The sequence below is a fragment of the Varanus komodoensis genome, unplaced genomic scaffold, assembly GCF_004798865.1.
Source record: "Varanus komodoensis strain SLA01 unplaced genomic scaffold, ASM479886v1 scaffold9, whole genome shotgun sequence".
Classification (NCBI taxonomy): Eukaryota; Metazoa; Chordata; class Lepidosauria; order Squamata; family Varanidae; genus Varanus; species Varanus komodoensis.
In genome coordinates, this window is record NW_025336598.1 from 30618088 (window position 1) to 30640548 (window position 22461).

Genomic DNA, 22461 nt, shown 5'->3' on the forward strand with positions numbered 1-22461 from the left:
CAAAAGGTCTTTACCTGGCGCCGAAAAACCAGTAACGACGGTGCCAGGCGGACCTCTTTGGGGAGTGAGTGCCATAGGTTGGGCGCCACCGCAGAGAAAGCCCTCCTCCGAGTACTTACTCTCCTAATTTCTTTCATGGAGGGTTCCCGGAGAAGGGACTCTCCCGCAGATCTCAAAGGGCGGTCGGGCATATACGGACGTAAGCGCTCGTTAATTCTTGCTTTCAGACATATTCTACTTCTTCTGTGTTTACATGTGTCTTCTCTCGTATATGTAAAGACCAAGCGATAGACACCACCATCGATCTGGTGTCACCTGCCTTGCGTAGCTGTATCACCTCAGATGCATGTCCCTCCTTGCCATGTTGTGGCTGGTTTGTTGTCCAAATCTCAGACACAGGGAAGAGGCAGCCCTGCAATTCAGTCTAGGGAAAGCCTGTCCATCAAACCCAGCATAGGGGCACAGGAGCTCACTCTGATGAAACCAGTGAGCATAACCATACTTGATGCTGAATGCATCTTCTGCAGGGTTAAGCTGATTCCCTGCCACCACCCCCAGTTTTGTTCCAGTTTGGGTTAGACAAACACTTCTAGGTAATGTTCGAAGTTCAGGAAAAAATAATGTTTTCTTCCTCCCACTTTTTTTTGAGTTTCAGTTTGACTCCCTCCCTGAAGGTGATTGATCAGCTGAGTTTGGTGACCATTTGTTAAACCATTGCTGCAATTACCTGTTTTCAGGGCTAATAAATTTGCATAGAGTAGATTCAAGGTCTTCCAAGTGCAGTCTGGTATTACGTTTCATTAATATATTCATTAATATATATATATATAAAATGCTTAAGGAGTCTTTGATTTTACCTGCTGATGTTCTAGCCAGAAGAAGCCATAGAAGTTTATGAACAGGCGTTGAAGAAGAATCCTAGAGATGGAGCGTTGGCTCGTAAAATTGGGAATGCCCTAGTCAAGACTCACCACTATTCCAAGGTATGTTATGAAGACTTTCTGTCGGCCTTTCCCAACCTGCTGGTTCCCCCCAGATGGCCTGGATCACAACTCCTGTCCTCTCCAACCAGGGTTGCATGTGTTGCTCGAGGATGATTGGAGATGGATATTACATGAGCGGAGCCGGCTGGAGCCAGGGTTCAGACTAGAAGGCCAGAGATGCCCCTATTGACTCACTACGTTTCCATGTCATCCACACTCTGGAGAGCGGCAGGTTGAAGAAAGCTGGTTTCCCGGAATGAATGGCTTGTATTTCACCCATTCACTTCCTAGCGTGCCTGTGGATATGATCACTTTCGTGACACTTCCCGAAAAAGTTAATCTACGCTACCACGCTGCGTGTGAAATACATATGCGTGATTAAAAAAGCACTTCTTTCCTTTTGCCCTTGCAAACCCTAATGGCATTGCACTCCCATTGCTTTGTGGTAGCACAACATCACAAATGGTAGTGCTGCAACGCCATTTGGTTTATTATTATTATTATTATTATTATTATTAATTATTATTATTATTATTATTACTATTATTAGACTCCTGAGGACCCTGGGCTGGAGCAAGATGCCAAATCAGTAGCTTAGGCAGGTGGACATAAAAAAATCAGAACTGAGGGCCTCTGAGCATATGCCAGCCTAGGAGTTGATGATCGGACCAGAAGCAAGCCCATAGGTCCTTGTACACAAAAACCCACTCCTGCTTTCCCTGAACTGTTCTGTTTCAGTAACCTACTTTAGATTAATGCTTTTCAATGGTTGCAATTATTAGACAATTGGGAATCAGAAGCCTTTGCCGATCAATATCAGACCAACCAGAGATCTGCCAATAGATTCTGATCTACCTGCTGTCCACCCCGGTAGAATGTTTATTAAAATCCTTTAACTATTATCGCAACAAATGCTACTTTGGATGTAACAGAAACACACTAATTCTTCGATTAATACTTTTAAACTATTAACCTGTATAAGAGATAGCTATTCATGGAATAGTTAAGGTGTCTTAGCATTTGCAAACATTATTTTCTCTTTGTGAATCAAGTACTTTTTCTTTTTTATCTTCTGTAAGTGCTTTGGCAACATCAAATATAACACTTCAGATAAAGTGGAGGTTTTCTGATTGTTTTTTTAAGGCAATCAATTATTATGAGGCTGCTCTGAAAACTGGACAGCAGAACTTCCTCTGTTATGACCTGGCTGAGCTGTTACTGAAATTAAACCAATATGAAAAAGCAGAAAAAGTCCTCCGGCAAATTTTAGATCATGAACCTGGTATGGATTCATCATATTTGCTCCAATTTGAAAATGATAAACTCACCACGTGTGTTCAGAGGTTGTGACAGAGTACTGGGTAAGGCGGTTTTTGGGTGCCTTCCCCTCCAACTCTGCTGTGTGCCATGCGGGGTGGGGGGTCCCCCCAGCCTTCCTGAGCAGATTTCAGACTGCAGGGGAAGGAGAAATGGTGAAAATCAGTTTTGCCTCTCTCTTAGTTGGCATCAGGAACATTGCTCTTGAAGTGGAACTCCACCCATCGGGTCTTGAGATTTTATTTACGGGAACTTGGGATACATCCCAGTAATAATGTCAGTGTAACAATCTCAGCTTCCATTTCTCTTTCTAAGTCTCCTTCTGCTGCATTTTCTTTCCATGCACAGGATTAAACAAAGACAAATTCAATACCAGTCAATGCTGCCTGAGCAAATGCAAGCCTCAGGCAGCCTGAGTTGTAGGAGACCTAGAATTGCAGACCACTGTATAGAGCTAGAAATGCAGGTTGGATCTGGTCTTTTAAGTTTTGATGACTGTCATAACTGGAAAGGCCTTTTAAAATGGTTTAACAAAAATTTATGTAGACTATTTACTTTTCATTCATTGTTTGTTGAATGTCTCTTTGAGTCTGATTATCATAGGCTGCTATCCTGCCCAGCTTGTACATTTTGAAGAGGAGAAAGAAATCAGACCACTCTTCTATACTGCCCATTAAATCCTCCTTGGCTCCATACTGTTTTGATCCTAAATGATCCAGCTAAACATCGCTGATAAAAAGAAGGCGAGAGAATGCAATGCTTCCATCACCTTCTTTTTGATAAGATCAGATCAAATTAAGTTAATTGCTTTCAGTTGGACTGTAGCATATCTTCCCCTAACACTTGCATGCACGGCCATGTATCAGTGGCCTTGCTTCTTCTCCCGTCCTTGACAACCCACCGCCTCATCCCTGTTGCTCTGTATCACATCGCACCTCTTCCTGTTTTTGCAGGAAACGATTTGTCTGCTCTGATGGAAGATACCCGTTACCAGGTGCTCCTTGCAAAGGCGTACAGCAAAATGGAGAGGACCGAAGATGCTGTTGTTTCATTACAGCAGGTAAAGACATATCAAGTAAGCCAGAGTTCAGGGAACAGACATAATCACGTATCCTTCACCTGCCTACCCTTGCCTCCATTTTCCTCCCCATTTTCTCTTGTCTCTCTGTGTCTTCTTTAAGTCGTTAACCCCAGAGGGTTGTGGCTTCTCTCTCCTGTTCTTCAGAAGGTGCCATGGACATATATGGCACTAGATAAATAATAAAATATTGACACTTCAGCATTTTTGGTGGTAGAAGAGTGACGGCAGTAGAAAAGATAATATTTAAAATGATCAGTTGCACCATTGGCATTGACAGAACGATTAATCTGGTAAGAAGGCTTATGAATTGCGTGCGTGGGGACCCCCCATGCAATCCTGCAAACAACCACTGCCCTCTGTGACCGTAGTCATGGTATCTCTCCATTACAGACCTTTGACTGCCCAGGCCGTCAAGAAAGGTTAGGCAACAGGGAATCACTGTCATTCCGTTTGCCCCCATTAGTCCACCTCAAGAGTTAACTCAGCCTTTCATTACAGACTCCTAGAAGACACTATAGCTGAATGGTAGAGGGCGCTTTGCAGACAAATAGGCCAGGGTGGCATGCTTAGGCCAGCCAGATGTGGGAAGGACTTTGGGTGGAAATCCTGAAGAGATACTGCCAGTCATGGTAGGCCATCTAGTGCCATCCAAATGTTTGGGACTTCAGTGCTCATAAGCCCCAGCAGTATGTTCAATGGTTAGGAATTATGGGGGTTGGAGACTGGATTACCTTCCCTTGGTGTGGACATACGGAGTTAGGCAGACTCCATATTAGAAGCTTCTTACATTGCATAAATCAAGACAAAAAGGACATATTCTACAAGTATCTTGACTCAACAGAAATAAGTCTTCTTAAAATGCACAACTTGGTGCAGGTCCTCTCCCAGCTCCTTCACATACGATTTCCTTGGGTAAAGCATTTTCTTTGCATTTCCCCCACCAGGCTCGAGACTTGCAGACCAAGGTGCTGAAACGGATTCAGCTGGAGCAGCCAGACGCTGTTCCCGGGCAGAAGCGACTGGCAGCTGAGATATGTGCAGAGATAGCAAAGCATTCCGCAGCCCAGCAGAACTATGAGAAAGCAATTAAATTTTACAAGGAAGCGCTTGTTCATTGTGAGACAGACCACAAGGTCAGCTGAGCCCACCGAGATTAACCATTTTCTCCCTGACTGGGCTAAGCCCGGCTGTTGGGATACTTGTCACAGACCTAAACCATGAGCAACTGTTGATGAGGGCACAGACCTCTGTCTTTTAATCCGTAGGTGATGCTGGAACTTGCACGCTTGTACCTCGCACACGATGATGTGGACACCTGCCAGCGTCAGTGCGCCCTCTTGCTGAGGAATGATCCGGACAATGCCACAGCTGCAATGGTGAGTTACACTCCTGCAACATCCCATGCAGGGATGCATCCTGTTAGCACTTCTCTCTACCTTCAAAGGCCCCCAGCAGAAGACATTTGACAAGGAATTTATCCAGTGATTGATTCACTACCCGGAATGGCCATTGAAAACATGGCTAAACCATTGCGGAAAAGGTCTTGCCATGCTTTCTATTTAGCTCATCCGCTGCTTTTTTTCACCTGCAGATGATGGCTGACCTTATGTTCAGGAAGCAGGACTATGAACAAGCAGTCTTTCATTTCCAGCAGCTCTTGGATCGCAACCCTGGTGAGCCTTGGATCTTTTCGTTGCTCTTGCTAGAAAAATCAATGTGCTAAAGAAACATATTAATAAATACAAATCTTAAGCATCCAATATTTTCTTTCCAAAAAAAATATTTCCGTTTTCCTTATAAAGAAGCATCACACAAAAGTGTGCCTGAAAAAATGCAATCTATCCCCTAAACTTAGAAAATAAAGAAATTTTTATAAACTTCCCGCAGGACTTTACTGATGGGTGGCATAATAGTGGCATAAATAAATATATAGAAAGAGGTAAGACAGCCATCTTTCTGAGCATGATTCCGAGACTACATCTCATAAAGAGTGTCTGTGTGTGTGTGTGTGTGTGTGTTATAGAATACATAAACTATTTCCATGCTATATAAAATGAATATGATACAAAATACAGATCAGAGGTGCTCGTGTGGGTATATGAGGGAGGAAGGCTGACCGGCTCCCTCGCCTCTTCTGCTCCAGTGCATCTCCTCCAGGCAGGCCTCTAAAGCACATGAGAAGCCCGTCTCCCCACTTGAGATCTCCTGCCACAAGCAAAGGGCAGTGGGAATGCGACCAAATGGATGGGGCCAGCATGGTGACCCCTCCTTCTCTTCATGCAATGGTGGAATTGTGTGATTTTAACCGTCTATACCAGGGGTCGGCAACCTTTAACACTCAAAGAGCCATTTGGACCCGTTTCCCACACAAAAGAAAACACCGGGAGCTGCAAAACCCTTTTGCCATCTAAAATGAAGATAACACTGCATATATCATTTTTTACCTTAATGCTATGTATATCTTCATTATGATTTAGCTGCAGCTCTTGTTTAGTCACTACATAGTTTACATTATAAACTAGTTTACATTATAAACTAGTAGGACTCCTTTCATATATTTTGAATAGGAGAACAGCTTCCTGAAGAGTCAAAGTCAGTGCTAAAGGGCTGCATGCATTAAACAGCAAACCCCATAAGTTCGTCAGCAGTAAAAGCAAATGAATCTACCCACGTATCATTAAACGTTTGGTTTTCTTCAGGAACTTTTCTTTTCTTCGATTTATCCAAACGCTGTGCCGGCACGGGCCGGGGATCGGCGGCGGCTGTGCCGTGAGCGACGGAGCCGCAGCAGAGGCAGTCAAGAGCCACATGCGGCTCTGGAGCTGTGGGTTGCCAACCCCTGGTCTATACCATGAGTCCTCAAACTACGGCCCGCGGGATGGATCCGGCCTGTCATGCCCTTTCATCCGGCCCACGCCGCTGTCTGCGTGCCGCTTGCTCACTCGGAGATGGTTTTGGACTCATTGGGGACCTCCCAGCGACTTCAAAATCATCTTTGGGTGAGCAAGCCACCACCGCCCGCCTCCCCCATGCATGCGCGCTCGCTAGTTGCTTGCCTGCTCGGAGATGGTTTTGAACGCAAACTTGCTGGGAGATCTCCAAGCAAGCGAGTTGCCGCCACGCGCGCCCAACACCACCTCACGCGCACCCGACGCTGCCTCACCGGCCCGCGCACCCAGGCACCTCCCCTCACCGGCCCGCGCGTGTAGCCGCCGCCTTTCAACTGGCCCCCTATTGAAAAAGTTTGAGGACCCCTGGTCTGCACTGTTGGATTTATTAGCATCCTTGTATGGTTATGTTTGCTGCTGTTGCATGTCTAAAAATTTTTAAAAGCTGCCCAGAATTCTTTAAAGCACAGAATTCTTACATTGACAGATAATTATGCAACACTGTCACGTTTGATTGATCTTTTAAGAAGAGCTGGAAAACTAGAGGAAGTTCCAAGATTCCTTGCAATGGCTGAGAAACATTCTCCCAGGACAAAACTTGATCCAGGTTTCCATTATTGCAAAGGACTGTATCTTTGGTAGGTGTGACTGTTGCTGAGATGGTGCAAGTCAGAATACTTGCCTCATCTTACTTTCCTGAAAGATCAGTTGAGCAAACAGATATGTTGCATTCACTGGACATGTCAGCACCAGAGTTAATGCCTAGTCCCTGCTACTTGGTCTGTGAATCCCAGGTACTGATTTTCTTTGTTCGGCCCCCTACCTGAGCATCCCTGGCCCACAGCCACTCATTCTTCCACAACAGCTTGCTTCTTGGCCCCCTGGACCTTCCAGCTGCCTCTTGTCTCCCTGGCTGAGAAATTTCCCCAGCTTTAGACACTCTCCCTTTTCACGTCCAGCTGTCTGGCTACCTCAGTTCCATTGATCCTCCACCTGTGGCTTGTCCTTCGTTTCTCCTTCCCTCTCCTGGGATCCACATTCTAAGTGTCAGAGAGCACAGCTGTAAAGAGACCTGCTTAGTACATGGTATGTAACACATTTCAACATCCTTTTGGCGCTGGCACTATGCCAGCATGCTCCCTGTGCTGCTGGGCTAATTGCTGCTGGGCTAATACAAACAGGAGAGTGATGTGTATTGTTGGAAGATCAAGGCTATGGGGGGAGCAGTGGTGTGCCTCAGGCCCAGTGCTGATTGGATGTATACAAAGCACAAGACAGCAATACGGTGGTTATAGGAGGGGTTGGCAAACTTGCTAGATCTGTATCTCTCTCTGAGAATCGGTGGTTGGGATAATGTGATCTTGAGTAGTGAAATTGCTGCAAACCTACGAAACATTAGTTGTTTGAAAAAAATGTTGGAATTGACATTGTCCTGTCTTTGTGCAAGAAATGCATGTTGCATTGTTATATCTTCTGGTTTTATGTTGAACTGCTTGATTTGCCAAATAGGGTGCAAAAAAGGCAGCACGGTGTAATGGCTAGAGTATTTGGACTGCATTGTGAGAGATTCAGGTTCTGGTCCTCACTTGGCCATGAAGCTCGTTGGGGCAGTCGTTGGCTCTCAGCCTAACCTACCTCACAGGGTGGTTGTTGTGAGGACAAAATAGAGAGGAGGAAGAGGAGGATGGAAGCCACCTTCGGTTCCTTTCAAGGGGCAAAAAAGTGGACTATAAGGGTAACAGTGATGTCAGTTCTTCCTTTATTGATACACAACTGCGTAACAGTTCTAGTCTGTTCTTGCCACATGTCCTTAGCCTCCATTCCAGGTAGCTGCAACATGCCGGCCTTGCAGCCTTCCGGCTGCCTCCCCACTCCCAGCTGGCACCCTGCCCTAGCCAAAGCGGCGCTTGACTTTCTCATAGCAGCTGCACTGGGCTTCCCCCACATGCCATCCCTTTGCACTCCCAGCCTGCAGCAGGAACGTCTGTGGGGTCACCTGAGGTCAGCCAGCTGCCAAGGGGCAGCCCTCTATACACAGCCTCTTTGTTTTTCCATAGTGGAGGGTTTTGATATAACTAAATACGAGACACGTTTGAAGGCACCATTTTCCCTTTGTTTCAGTTTCCCTTTATGCAAGTTAAGCAGTAAATCTGATTCCCTGTCTAGGTACACCGGTGAACCAAATGATGCCCTTCGACATTTTAACAAAGCACGAAAGGACAATGACTGGGGACAGAACGCCGTTTATAATATGATCGAAATCTGCTTGAACCCTGACAATGAAACAGTGGGAGGCGAAGCATTCGAACACCTGGATGCTGACACAGAGTGAGTGATGAGGAGACTTTTAGGACTCCTGGTATTTTGGTACAGTGTCTTGTTTAAGTGATGTGTGGACGGTGCTCCAAATTATTTTTGGGTCCCACCAGTGAGAGGCAGAGTGCCAAATTCAGGTTCCAGTGCCTTTGGTACACCGTTAGATCGTGGTGTTGATCAGAAAAGTGTGATGTGCGCCGCTTGGCGTGATGAATGCTGTTTTCTCCAAAGGAACCAGTTCTAACTGCAGTGGTTTTTCAGGAACGCCAATGCCTCTGACTTAGCAGGTATATACACAGTGGCCACCACCCAGCACTCTTAAAATAATTTCCATTCTTCCTCTTCTTTTGTTACAATTCTATCCGGAAGACCTTCAAGAGTATGCCTTTGAGCCTGTTTTCCCTCGTTACGCCCACGAAAGCCTGAGTTGACACTCTTTGTGTAAGACCTTGATGCTTTCTCTTGTATGCAGCAGTTCTACAGAAAAGCAAGAATCGGTGCAGCTGGCTGTGCGAACGGCAGAGAAGCTCCTAAAGGAATTGAAGCCTCAGACTGCCCAAGGTCAAGTGCAGCTTCGCATCATGGAAAATTACTGTCTCGTGGCAACCAAACAAAAATCAAATGTTGAGCGAGCACTAAATGCCTTTACAGAAATTGTTGTTAATGAGGTAGGTTATTGAAAATATTCAAGCAGTTGAAACTTCCATGTGTTGGGATATCGTACTTGCAAAGAATTGTATTCCATACATATCAATGTTATTTTATTAAACAAACTATGATTCTTCTCAGAATTCTTAGAACAGAATGATGCGTTAATTCTGAATGTTGGATTGAGTAATACCCAATGATTTTCTGTTCTAGTGGAATGGTAATGGGTGGTAATGGATCAAAATGCAGCCCCTGCAGCCCCTCTAAATCAGGGGTCCTCAAATGTTTTGAACAGGGAGCCAGTTGAAAGGTGGTGGTGGCGGGCACAGGCCAGTAAGGAGGGGGTGCCCGTGGGCACAGGTTGATGAGGCGGCAGTGGGTGCGTGCAGCGAGATGGCAGCTTGCTCGCTCAGAGATCTCCGAGTGAGTCCAAAATGATCTCCGAGCGAGTGAAGCAGCGGTGAATGGGCAACAGGCACAGATGTGGGGAGTCAAAAACCTCTGAGGCGGGCCAGATAAATGGGCATGGTGGGCTGGATCCGGCCCACGGGCCGTAGTTTGAGGACCCATGCTCTAAATCATCTTTGGAGGACTAGGGAAACATCCAGAGCGGATGGAGAGTTTATGTAAGGGGAGGGTCAGAGGAGGAGAGAAAGGAAGCACCAGTGTCACAATTAAACAGATGTGCACATAATGTTGGATTTAGCCCATACACATGTATCCAAAGGCTGCAAAAATGAACTTCTGTGCACGGATCACTTGTACCACACCCCTTGCTGGATATGATGGAGAGGAAGAATTGCTTCACATACAGCCATCCTGTACATGTAAGAGGCTGATGGGAGCAAACCGTAGCCCTCATTCTTGCCTGAGCCTGGAGAACTTGGTTTTCAAAGATCTAGCAAAGCGCATGTGTGCTCATTTCATTACAGGTGGCACCTTCTCTCCTTCGGGGAGCTGGTGGCCCCTGACAGCATGGTTGAATTTACAGGTTTGAATGTACAGGTTTCTACATCTGGCTCTACTTGCTATCAACCATGTACAATACAGGTCTTTTGGGATGGCTGGTTCTTTTACCAAGTTCTGTTCACCTCCTGAATTGTCATGGGCCACTTGTCATATTTCTTCCAGAAGGATCATGTCCCAGCACTTTTGGGAATGGCTACAGCGTACATGATCTTAAAACAAACCCCACGAGCCAGGAACCAGTTGAAGCGGATTTCAAAAATGAACTGGAATTCCATTGATGCGGAAGAGTTTGAAAAAAGTTGGCTTCTTCTTGCTGACATTTACATTCAGTCTTCAAAATATGACATGGCTGGTGAATTATTAAAACGGTGCCTTCGGCACAACAGGGTAAAAATCTCATATCTTTTCTGCTAATGTTTTCCTAGCCCCCAAGTCGTCTTCTCATTAATATGACTAACTGTATGGAAAGCTGGCGAGGTGAGGCTGCCTCACAGATTCCTGACTGCAGCTGTGGGAAGGAATTAGCATAGTCACAGCCTTTGGCTCTTCCACCAAGGACTCTGGCCCTCACTGCTCCCTCTTCTGGCTAGCAGTGAGGGGACTAGTGATGAGCGGTGACCTTCCATTTCCATGCAGTGCCAGGAAAAGGCGCACATTTTAACTTGCTTTTTTTTAATGGACTAACAGAACCGGTACTTTAAAGTTCTGTTGTTGTAGAACTGCTTCTTTTCCCCTCTCCATTCAGTCCTGTTGCAAAGCGTATGAATATATGGGATATATCATGGAGAAGGAACAAGCGTACAAGGATGCAGCTGCAAACTACGAGATGGCCTGGAAATATGGAAACCAAACAAATCCGGCAATAGGTAGGTTCATCCTTAGTGTCTGCTCATCATTTTCCAGAGTGGGGGACATGCTGGCTAAGCAGACAGTCCCTCAGTGATGATGGAACCAGGCAGGAAACTCATTTTGTGTTAAGCCAAACTGTCTGTCCTTCTGATCCAGCACTGGCCACTCAGACAGGCAGCTGTTCTTCAGCATCTCCAGCAAAGGAGATCACATCATCTGATGCTCTAATCCTGCAAAACTGGGCAGCACTGTAGGATTGAGCCTTGGACCTTCTGCATGCAGAGCAAATGCTCTGACACTGGCCAAAGGAAGAGGAGACCTGGGCATGTGCCTGCCAAGAGAGGGCCTGAGGGAGACATTTTTCCAAATCCTGTAGCTTTATTTATTATTTATTATGTATTTATTAAAACTTTTTTATGCCGCCCCATTCGCCGAAGCCTCGGGGCGGCTTTAGCTGCTATTGCATTCAGCTGGGTACTTCTAATGGACAGGGCGCTCTAACAGAATTGAAATTATTTGAATATGCTTGTCTGAGATCAGTTGAGTTTGAGAATGGTGCCTAGGTATATTGGAAGAGAGAGAGACTTTCATCCAGCCAAAGCATTATTATTCCTATACACACTTGTGTATCTATTTCTCAGGAGATGTGCACAGAACGTGCTGTAAGTAATTAATCAGGTCCATTTGAATCAATGCTAATCAAATGATTAAATCTGCATAGATTTGTATATAAATGGATCATTCTGAAGAAGAAAAATCTTCTGTATTTTAATAGAATGTATGGATGGACACCAGTATATCAATTGTGTGAGAAGGAAAATCCCTCTTCCAGAATGGTCCTCATCCCTTGGCTTTATAAGTACTTGTGCATCTACATTTTTTTTTAAAAAATGTGCTATTTAATTAATGGGGGCCATATATTGATTTGATTGTAAGATTTTTATAGACATGGCTAAACTGGCTAAACATTGCAACTATGAGAAGAAACTTAGCTGAAATAAAGGCTATGGAGCTTGATGCATGTTTTTCAGTTCTTGGCAGAAGACTGCCTTTGGCACAATGCCACTTATTAGTGTAGAGATGAGATAGAAGTAGGAAGAGGATGGGGTGACTCCTTACAGAAACAGATAATCCCTTCTTCCCAGTAGCTAGAGAAATCTCAATTTGGGGAGGAATCTGCTGCTTCCGTGAAATTAAAGAGGCTGAAGACTGCATGGGAATGCTTACGTTATGCTGCCAGACAATGTTGGTGTAGGGACTGGGGTCACTCCTCCGATAAAAAAAAGTATTCCAAGGTTGTGGAATCAGACTCTGAGTGAGATGAAGAGGTAGGGCCAGAATCCACAGCTGAAATGCCAACGCAAGTGGACCCAGAGATAATTCAGTTAGTCGCCTAGAATCAGACAGCCTCAAGCTATGTGAGAAAGTTTAGTGAGCAAACTGATATGAAGAGTGGCAGATCTAACATTATTAATCTGAGGGCATTAAGTCAGGTTAAAAGGGTGCACCAGCTGAGAGGCCTCGGATGCTCCAAGTGACTGACCCTTAACCAGAAGGACCCCACCCTGAAGGTATAGTTTGCTCTCTTCAGTTCGGAAAAGATTTTAAGCTAAAGGGAAACCACTTCTGCTTGAGATGAGAAGCAATGCCTCTTTATAATGTAAGCGTTTGTGGGATGGAAGAAGGAGCTCTGCCACACAGTCTCTGAGCTCAGTTCCCTCTCCCTGTAGGCTTCAAGGGTGAGCAAAGCATCTGGAGGGCCATGTATCACATCAGCCATACCCAGCATACTCAGTGGTGTGGAAATAAGGGCCCCTGAAGACGAAAATATCTAGGGGGGCTCAAGTTGCCCTCCTTCTCCTCAGCCTACCCCAACCCTTTGTGAGGGCTGCAGCACCTAAAAGGAGATGAAGCAGGCCCCTCCCCAGCCTCCCACGCACCGTAATTTGGATTTGACCAAGAGGATAAGGTTTCCTGTGTTCACTCCCTGCTCCCAGCCAGCCACCCTCCTCTGATTGGGATTGGACTGGAGAGCACGCTGCATCCCCTTCAGCCCTGGAAGCCATTGTGGGAGCTGTATACCTGCTGCTGGAGTGTAACTATTCTCAGACATGCCTTCACGGGAGGCATTTGGCTTAAGCAGTCCTCCATTTCCTGGAGCCCAGTGTGGGAAGCTCTCGGCTTAGGCACTTCAGCATAGGAGCAACTGAGGCCATTCTGTGCAGCGGAGCCTGGAAAGACCCACTGAGGCTCTCCGCTTGGGCTGTTTGTGCCAGGTGGCCACAAAACCAGCTCCATGCCGCCAGAAGATGTTGGTGAGTGGATCGTGCAGGGGAAAGGCAAAAGAGGGGAAACTTACTGTTCTGTATTTTGCTTGTTCGCTGTACTTCTGTACCACCATTTCAAAGGTCACTAGGGTGGCTTATAAAAATGCAGCAAATGAAAGCTATAATTAAATAAAAACATTGCAGAACTCTCAAAACCATAGCAACAATTTAAAAACCAAGTTAGAAAGAAGTGGGTTAAACCTCCTCCGGGAGGTAGTTGCTGCTCCAAAGGGAAAGTTACGCCCTTGCATTTGGCCTTGACTCATCTTCTCCCTGCTCCATTGGTTTTGGCAAATTCCTGTTAGTTTCCTCATATTGTAAAATTGTGACAGGATCTCCCCCCCGCCCACCTTTTGTGAAAAGAAATACATATGTATGAAACCAGACCTGTTATTTCACCTTTATCTCCTGTCTCTGGAGATGGAGCTCTGTACACTAAGACGGATGTGCTGGTTTTGAGGGAGGCAAGCCCAAGAAGATGGTGGGTAATGAGTTATGTGTATCTCTTCTCATTTTAGCTGATATTGTTTTGACCCTAATTGTAAAAGGTAAGTAGAAGAATAAGTAACTGCACACACGCTATGTCTGTCCTACTTGTAAAATCCTAAGCTGACCTGAAAACACAAAGCTGCTTCTGTATATGAAGGCATGAAAATTTTCTCTTGTGCCAAAAATGTGACATGTTGTTTCTGCAGGTTTCAAATTGGCCTTTAATTACCTGAAAGCCAAGAGACACATTGATGCAATCAATGTTTGCCATAAGGTGAGTTATATAATGATTGAATGATTGTTTTAGATGGTATTTAAGAGTCACAATACACTCTTAAGCAACTAATAAAAAACCCTAGATATTGTATTATTTTATATATTTGGGAGAAGCTGGTTGAATAAATCTCTTTTCCATGATGGAACTGAAATTATATAACCAGACACAACCTCCTGAATATTTATGTTACATGGTGAAATGCTGTTGTAAAATAGCTTTAAATCTATATCAATAGAACTATTTAATAACTTCCAGTTTTAGACTGTGGTATCACTTTTCAGCTGTTTTATTATTATTTTTCCCCTTTCAACAGGTACTAGAAGCACATCCAAATTATCCGAAGATCAGGAAAGAAATACTCGATAAGGCACGCGCATCTATCAGGACTTGAGCTATATTGTATGCATTGATTTCAATTGTGGCGGGGATTACCGAGGGAGGGGAGTAGAGAAGGGGCCAGAAAGAGATCTGTGCGGTTGAAGATGCTCTGTGTTACCAATGAGGAAATGTGGAGAGTAGAGACTATTTTTTAGATGTATCTCTCTTTTGGAAGTTTCAGTAAATACAGAAGATAATTAGTGTCTGCTACTATTTAGCTGCAGGATTGGCTGTGATGCAAAAAAATCAGCACAGTGTAAGGGAACCGTAGACACAATCAGAACTTTTTTTGAGGATCTCTGCACCTCAGAACTCCTCAGAGAAAATGTTCAGCTACACCCACGGTTTCTTCACCCTTGTAGGGGGGATTTATTTGGAGGGATACATAGTGTGTAAACTCAGAATTCTCAAAGAGAGGTGTGGTGCTACCACCGCAATCTGTGTCACTCAGTTTTAGCTACGGGTAGTTCCCCAGTTAGGAACGAGTTCCATTCCCGAGAAAGTCCATAAACTGAATTTGTATGTAAGTCGGATCACATGAGTAAGCCAAAAGTTTGTCTTCATTTTTGTATATATTTTACCTTTCTACACGTATAAAACACTTAAACACTTCTATGTTCACTAAAACATCTTAAAACAAAACTGCAGTGTAATAATGATAATAATACAATAGTAATAATGTAACAACTGGTGCTGTAAAGAGAGAATCTGTATCTGTGTGGCTATACAGTATTGTAAAAAAACCAAAAGACACAGTTCTTAAAACAGTTTAGAAGATTCTTGAGTTAACATGAACCCTAAGATTAACTGATGATGATGCAGATGGACCTGGTGCTGGAGAGTCAGCGTTTGATTCAGGTGGGAGGGTGGATGTTACCACTGCAGTCTAGGGTCCAGGTGCCACAAAATGAAAAGCTGTGAATACTGTAGGAACTACACATCCACTGAGTGATGCATCACCAAACATGTTGCATTCTTTCCTAGAGATAGTTGTGACAATTTGTAGGGAAAAGCTGTGAATATCTTTAGTGATTCTCTATTTCTAGGAAAAAACCATGAAAAAACCATATCAGTAGAGAACTACATGGCCACTGATGATGCATCTCCAAATGTGTTCCATAGTTCCCCAGAGATATTCATGGCTTTTTCAAGAGATAGTCATATAGGCTTTATAGCAGATCACACATTCCTAAGTGTGGGTAGTTCATGACCCAGATGTTCATAACCCAGGGACTACTTATACTATAGTTTGGTGTTTCTCTTTTCTAGAGACCAAGATCAAGCTTAATACATCCTTCTTTTCTCTAGCATTTTATTTTTCTAATGGCTCAGCTTTCAGATTCAGGGAAATGTTGCAAAGGTGGAAGCCACTGAGAACTTTCAGTTCAACACCTTAAATCAGGAGAGGTGCATTGCTAGGTGGGAGATGGTGCCCCCACACACTTTTAGTGTGTTACTTCTCATGCTGTTCTCCCCATTTTTGGTGCTTTTCTGTCATGAAAGCTAGTGTGATGTGGTGGTTACAGTGTTGGACTGGGAATCTAGATTCTAGTCCCCACTCAGCCATGAAGCTTACTGGGTGACTTTGGGTTAGTCACAGACTCTCACCCAAACCTATCTCACAGGGTTGTTGTGAGGACAAGATGGAGCTATGTAAGCTGCCTTGGGTTCCTCACAAAAGGAAAAAAGATGGAATGTAAATGCAGTATGGTAGTGCAAATGAGTTCCTTCTGTCCCTTAGTATTATTTTTTACCCAGAACTTGTCAGATGCAAACAAATTAGCCTATTTGCAGTTTACCTTGTCAATGTCTTTGTTTGTTACCTGTTCTGTTTCACTGCCCCCTTAACAGCTGAGCTATAGAAGGAAATTGACCAGGCAAAACTTCACATTTCAACTGCAACTGTACTCTTGTGCACTTACAACAGAAATAATAAGTACAAACATATCTGCACAATTTTCAGAAACGTCAAAAAGAAAGGTGGTAAACCAATGATAATCACACCATTGGGCCAATCAAATCAAAGTGCCATTTGGGCAATGATGGAAGGGCTGTTACTGGCAGCAGCAGAAACAAGAATGTTCAAAATCAAAGTGGATGGGGACCAGTTGCTGTGCTTGCTGATTTACATCTGTAGCTAGTCTCAGCAACCCATGATAAAATTGCTCTCCCGAGTTTGGTTGCCACAACAACCTAGCAGTGTTCGGATACCTCCTAGAACAAGCCATGATTTGGCTTATTCATGAAGAAAGTGGAAAGTGGTCCAGGTTCACCTAACAATGCAACCTGTTGTGTCTAGTCGCCTACAATGGGTTGTGGTGTCAGGTCAATGTATAACTGTCCCAGTGACTTCGTAAGGTTGTATTTACATGTTCTATTGCATCTTTTTCTTTCCTGTCCTCCTTTCAAGATCTTCAGGGTAGTATTTTAGCCTCGTGACCATTCTGAAAGTGGGTGCAGAGACAGTATTCTTCATTACAGTATGAACTTTAACTGAATGGGAGAATTTAAGCTTCAGTTTCCCACATACAATCATCTTAACTTAAATCACTTGGATAAATTCTGTCCAAGGTCAAATCGTTCCTTGCACCTGGTATTCCATCTATTTATTAAAACATCTGCCAAATGCCTCTGTTATCAATTTGTGTAATTCGTTTTTGGACTGTTGTGTCAAAGAACTGTCCCTGTTTAGTGATAATTGTCTGTGTAACCTTGAATAATTTCCAGGCATCTACCTTGAGAGGCTGCAGTTTTAGCTGTCCATGGAATGCTTGTAATATTACATGTAGCCTTTAGTCCAAAATGTGTGTGTCCCCTGCCAAATGTGCAGGTTTTTTGAAAAGGAAAACAGCTGCCAGTACACAAGCATTTTGTTCTTGCTGCTTCTCTTCCGTGCGTTTTTGTAGGAGGTCTGGGTGGGGTAGCATAAAGAAAAAAGATGGGAAGAAACTGTAAATATAGCGGGACGTACATGGCAACATTCACATGCACTTCAAACAGTGATATGTGCACTAAACAGCTTTTACAGCAGGCATCATTTATTGCAAAATACTTGCGAGGAGGGCTTGTACATAACTGGTTGCTTTTCACTGTGTGTCAGGAGCAAGAAGACCGCTGGTCATGTTACTTTCCTGCTGCCTTAGCATGTGGGAATCCATTTGTGGCTATCTGCAGAATGTGCTAGTTTCAGCATTCGATTCAAGTGAAGCTGGAGCAGCTGGAAATCAGTATGATCTTATATTTGCCATGTGACTGAGTGGACCTGAGAATAGTTCTGCGCTGCAGTTAACCTTCTCATGCCAGCACTGTGCTCCTGTGCTAGAGATGGGAGGTATGAGTTGAGGGTTAACAAAGCAGAATGCAATACTTTCGTTCCCTTGGTGATGGTGCTATTGTTAGGTCCATGTTCCAGTAGCGAACTCCTGGCAGTTTTGAAGCAGCTTTACTGGGGTGGCAGTAAAATGCAGTTCTCTTCCTTGTATTTCCCTAGCGCACTTGCCTATTTGCCTCCAGCACAAAGTCAAGTATTCTCTTCTAGACACAGAAGAAGGGTGAGGAAAGAAATCATACTGCTTTCCATGCTTGTTGTGGAACATTTAGAAGGAGATTGATGTGGCAAAATGACTACTTTTTCAGTTATAAAACCTGAACAAGTTTTCACTAGCTTAGAAGATTGGTTTCTTATGCCATCTGGTGTAAATGCGTAAAGCTGTTAATGTGCGTCTTCTCCAGGTGCGTGTGATCCCTACACAGGGTCTGAGAGCCATTTGTAAAAACGATTTTTTAACCTCGGCAGTAGCACATCTCAGCAGATTTGTCCCAGTGACACACATACACAGTTTCCGTTTCTAAACTGATTGCCTTACTGGGTACACAAGCATAGAAAGGCACATGTAAAACTGTCATATGTGGATTAAGATGTGATCCTGTGCACATTTAGATAGAAAAAGGGCTACAATTTTCAGCATGCTGACTGGGTGTTAGAGGCCTAAGTTTTCTGCCTAAGTTTAGGGGCCAATCCAGTGCTCTGAACTCAGAGGCTTATGAGTTGCAGTATCTGCACCTTGAACCATGAGCTTCATCTAGACAAGTGTTTTCAGAGAACTAGATGAAGCACTGCAGAAGGGGAACAGAGGAGGCTGGAGCCCTGTTCAGATGCAGGGTAAAATTAGCACCCCCTACCTTCTCCCTGACCAGCCCCACACCCCTTTCTTCCCAGGCTATGCTGACTGCTGTCCTCAAAGAGGTAGCCAGTAATCTTTTCTGTGTTGCTTGTTAGGGAGCAGGGTAGAGGCTCCAATTTCTGAGTCTCAGCCCAGAGACTCCAGGACCTTTCCTGCTGCTGCCCCTCACCCAGAGCCAGGGCACCATAGGATTGCCCCTCTGATCCCTCTATGAGTGCTGCCAGGGGATTTCTCAGCTCTTACAACAGCACACTAAGCATATAAGGAACTTAGTATCTAAGCAAATAGAGACTGTACTGCACCGTTCCATACATAGGATCCAGGGGGGAGGGCACTTGCCTATGAAGTGCCTGATGTCTCTTGCACACAGGATGGGTTATGGGGCCTAGAACACCACTGGGGCTGGAGCTAAGCAGATCTGAGTTCTAAGCCTTCTGGAAGAGGGAAGAGAAGGATGACCTTGTGAGTTTTCCAGCAATTAGTTTCAAAACACAGGTGGAGCAAGATGGCTAACCGGTGTGTTTTTGGTCACATCGCCACTTACAGCTATAGGGAGACCTCAGTAAGCACACACACACACACACACGCGGAGGGAGAGAGAGATTCTATTATTTCATGTGTCCCTCTGTAGTCCTTGTTTTCTTCCTCTTCCAGGTCCTTAGTGTGAACCGTTTCTGCCTTCTCAAAATGAAAGCGACCACTGGAAATAAGGAACCACAAGAGAGCTGGGCAGCAATCCTTTTTGTTGGCACTTGAGGGAAGGACTGTACTTACATGGCTAGACTTCCCACCAAAGCTGGAACAAGCGGTTCTGAACTCTTGCAGTCACACAACAGGAAAGCAAGCCCAGATGGGGAAGCTACAATTGGGCCTCCAGAGGCTAAAAGTTTGAAAGATACCTTTCCAGGGATGGCAGTGGATTATCCTGAATCCAAAGCTGGAGTGCCTCGGAACTTCTCTGGCTGTTGCTGGGCAAGGCTTTTTGCTCTTGAGTAACCCATCCTGAACAACAGCAGAAGCAGGTCTCAGGCTACCGGAACCAGGTTTTCTGGGGGAAAATGTTGTTCAAGATACAATCATGAATTGTGCTAATACTATCCCTTTTGAAGACATTTTGAAGCCATCCAGAGATGTTTCGGACAGGTTAGAAATATCCTAATAAATAATAAATACCTACAGAAGTGCTCTTGGCACTTCTACTGTCCACTTTAAGATGTCAGATAAAAATATTATTTAGAATAGCTTTCCCTGGTTGAATTTGCTGCTGGTAAGCTTTTAATGTTTCTGTTTGGTTTTACTGCTTCTGATTTTAGTGTTGTTCTTATTAGATGAATTTCTGAATTGTCCCACAGATTTTGTAATTTTCGTATCGGCTGTCCTGTACATTTAATCAGAAAGGCACATGTTGGAGTCATAAATAAAATGCATGTATACACTCAAATCTATTTTTGTTTCCCATAACTTGGGGGTGATGGTATCCTGCTCTCCAATCATATTAAACTTGATTGTAGTTTCCAGAGGCACTAATGTCATGGTTTCTTCATGACAGCTCTTGTGGCTAACCGCAGGTTCCTTTTTTGGCTGGTACTTCCTCTGATTCATGGATAGAGAACCACAGGCACTGCCGCCACACTCTTTATTTAGTTTTGTTGGTTGTTGCTGCTTTTTAATTTCTTGCAAATCTAGACAGATAAATGGATTGTTTGTCTTCAAGTAAAAAGTAAACTGGCTTGCTGCATCAACTTAGAATGGCCCATTTTTTCTTTACAGATGCTTTTTAAGGTTCTGTTTAACAATGTAATCCTCTATATCACAGAATGGTGGAATAGTAAAGTTGGAAGGGGTCATGAAGGCGATTGAGTCCAACCCCCTGCTATTGCAGGACACCATGTTATACCATCCCACTCATTTGGCTGTCTAGCTTTTTGAATGTCTGTAGTGTGGGAGAGCCCACCACCTCTCTAGGCAGCTCAGCGTACTCAGAGGTAAGTTCCTTTTAATTCAGTTTGCTGAGTAAGATTGCAATCCTTTAGTCTCTTAATGCAGGGTAAGTACCATTGTGTTAGTTGGATTGAGTAGCTATGTACAGGATTGCACTGTGAAGCTCCTTCCTCAGCTGGTGGAACTCTTATTCTGAAGTCCCTCTTGATTTGTAGGGTCATGTTTCTTTATCTAGAACCATAATGGGAACCACAGACATTATAAACAACCAGTGTTTGTTCTGTGTATTGTGTTTTTGTTTTTATTCCAATGGCCATTTTGGGATCCTGTGTCCTGCTTTGTAGCAAATAGCAGATGTTGCAATTCTAAAATGCTAATTCCGTATGATATTTCTCAGTACACAGAATTTTCTGTTTTATCACTGAAAAGAAATTGCTTTGCCTCATTACAACAGGCATTTCCTTTTCATGTACTAATATCTCAGACAGTCATGGATAGACTATGATAATTTAAGTTGGAAGCCATATGTAGGTAGAAAAGACAAGCCTTGGAAACGTCCCAGGTATTGGCTTGCTACTTCAGCCACACTACAGCAAAAAAGTCTAAATTATACTAAAGAAAGATGGGAACAAGCTTGTTTTCAAAGATGTAAAGAAGTCCATTTCCTACAAGAAGAGAGGTTCCTGAACTATATAGTTATCCTACAAATGTAGGTTTACTTATTTCTTCTACTTGTTACCATATTTTTCCGTGTATAAGACGATACTTTTTCTTTAAAATATTTACCTAAAAATGGAGGGGCGTCTTATACACGGGGGGCTGAGAGGAGAACCATGGGTGCACTCTGAGGGGGGGGGGGGAGGATAATGGGCGCGTTCAGGGGGGGCGCGGGGGGGTTGGGGGGGGGAGGGTGGGGGGGGGGGGGAGTGGCGGGCCTATACATGGGGGCGTCTTATAGTGGGAAAAATACAGTAACTCTTCATGTTGTATTAGATTAAAAGTACACTGGATGGGGTGCAAGCTGGCTTGGGTTCCTTGTAAGACAAAACAGGATTAAATGTAAACAACAATGATGAAGTGGTCAAATACAAAGTAAGGGCAAGGCTCCTGCCCCTTTAACAGGAGAGAATTTTTGAGGGTGTGGCTTATGATTTCCCTCTTCTACAGAACAATTTAAAATGCAGGAACCTTGACCTTTTTGCATATGGAACTCTAAATTTATATTGTTAATTCGTTTTATATTTTTAGTGTATTATATTTTAATTGATGTTTTTTGAGCCGCCCCGAGGCTTCGGCGAATGGGGTGGCATAGAAATTATATGAATGTACTAAAGGATGCAGAGGAATAGCAACACAGAATCATCGTTGTCCAGTACTCACAGGTTAATCTCAGCACTAAATTGCTAATTTGCATGGAATTAGTTTACTGGTTGTGATTAATTCAGATCCCAAGAGAAGTTTTAATATTTTATTCTTTCTCCTCTGTTCCACATCACTGGGGTTTAGACTTGTCATTTAAAGCTTTCCTGCCCTTCCGAGTTGACAGTGATGAAAGAATAGCTCTTTCCAGGATGACCCTATTCTTTCTCAGCTTTTTAATGATATTTTTAGCAGCATTTGATATCTTAAGCCTTGTTTCTAATACATGGCCTTTCAGCTGAAAGACTCCCGAGAGAGAGTGGGGTCAGTTCAGTTCTATTAGTGAAAAAGAAGTCCAGTGTTCAGCACGGTGTTGCCTAGCAACTCACCTTCAATGCTGCCTTCGGAGGCAGAGGGAGGGGAGCAAGTCTGCATCTCTGGCTGCCTCATTTGCT

At 44.0% G+C, this 22461-nt stretch overlaps 1 protein-coding gene across 1 annotated transcript in view; it reads left to right on the forward strand.

The window, feature by feature from the left end:
- TTC21B (tetratricopeptide repeat domain 21B) overlaps window positions 1-20147 on the forward strand; it is a 50947-nt gene extending 30800 nt beyond the window's left edge. The window contains exons 17-30 of the mRNA XM_044418429.1: window positions 873-983; window positions 2127-2265; window positions 3254-3360; window positions 4326-4514; window positions 4647-4757; window positions 4973-5054; window positions 6757-6907; window positions 8436-8597; window positions 9058-9253; window positions 10365-10589; window positions 10948-11068; window positions 14074-14141; window positions 14458-14543; window positions 19361-20147. Coding sequence (XP_044274364.1) covers window positions 873-983; window positions 2127-2265; window positions 3254-3360; window positions 4326-4514; window positions 4647-4757; window positions 4973-5054; window positions 6757-6907; window positions 8436-8597; window positions 9058-9253; window positions 10365-10589; window positions 10948-11068; window positions 14074-14141; window positions 14458-14535 — 1740 coding nt within the window. The 3' untranslated portion in view covers window positions 14536-14543; window positions 19361-20147. The remainder of the gene's footprint in view (window positions 1-872; window positions 984-2126; window positions 2266-3253; window positions 3361-4325; window positions 4515-4646; window positions 4758-4972; window positions 5055-6756; window positions 6908-8435; window positions 8598-9057; window positions 9254-10364; window positions 10590-10947; window positions 11069-14073; window positions 14142-14457; window positions 14544-19360) is intronic.
- The last annotated feature ends 2314 nt before the right edge of the window (window positions 20148-22461 follow it).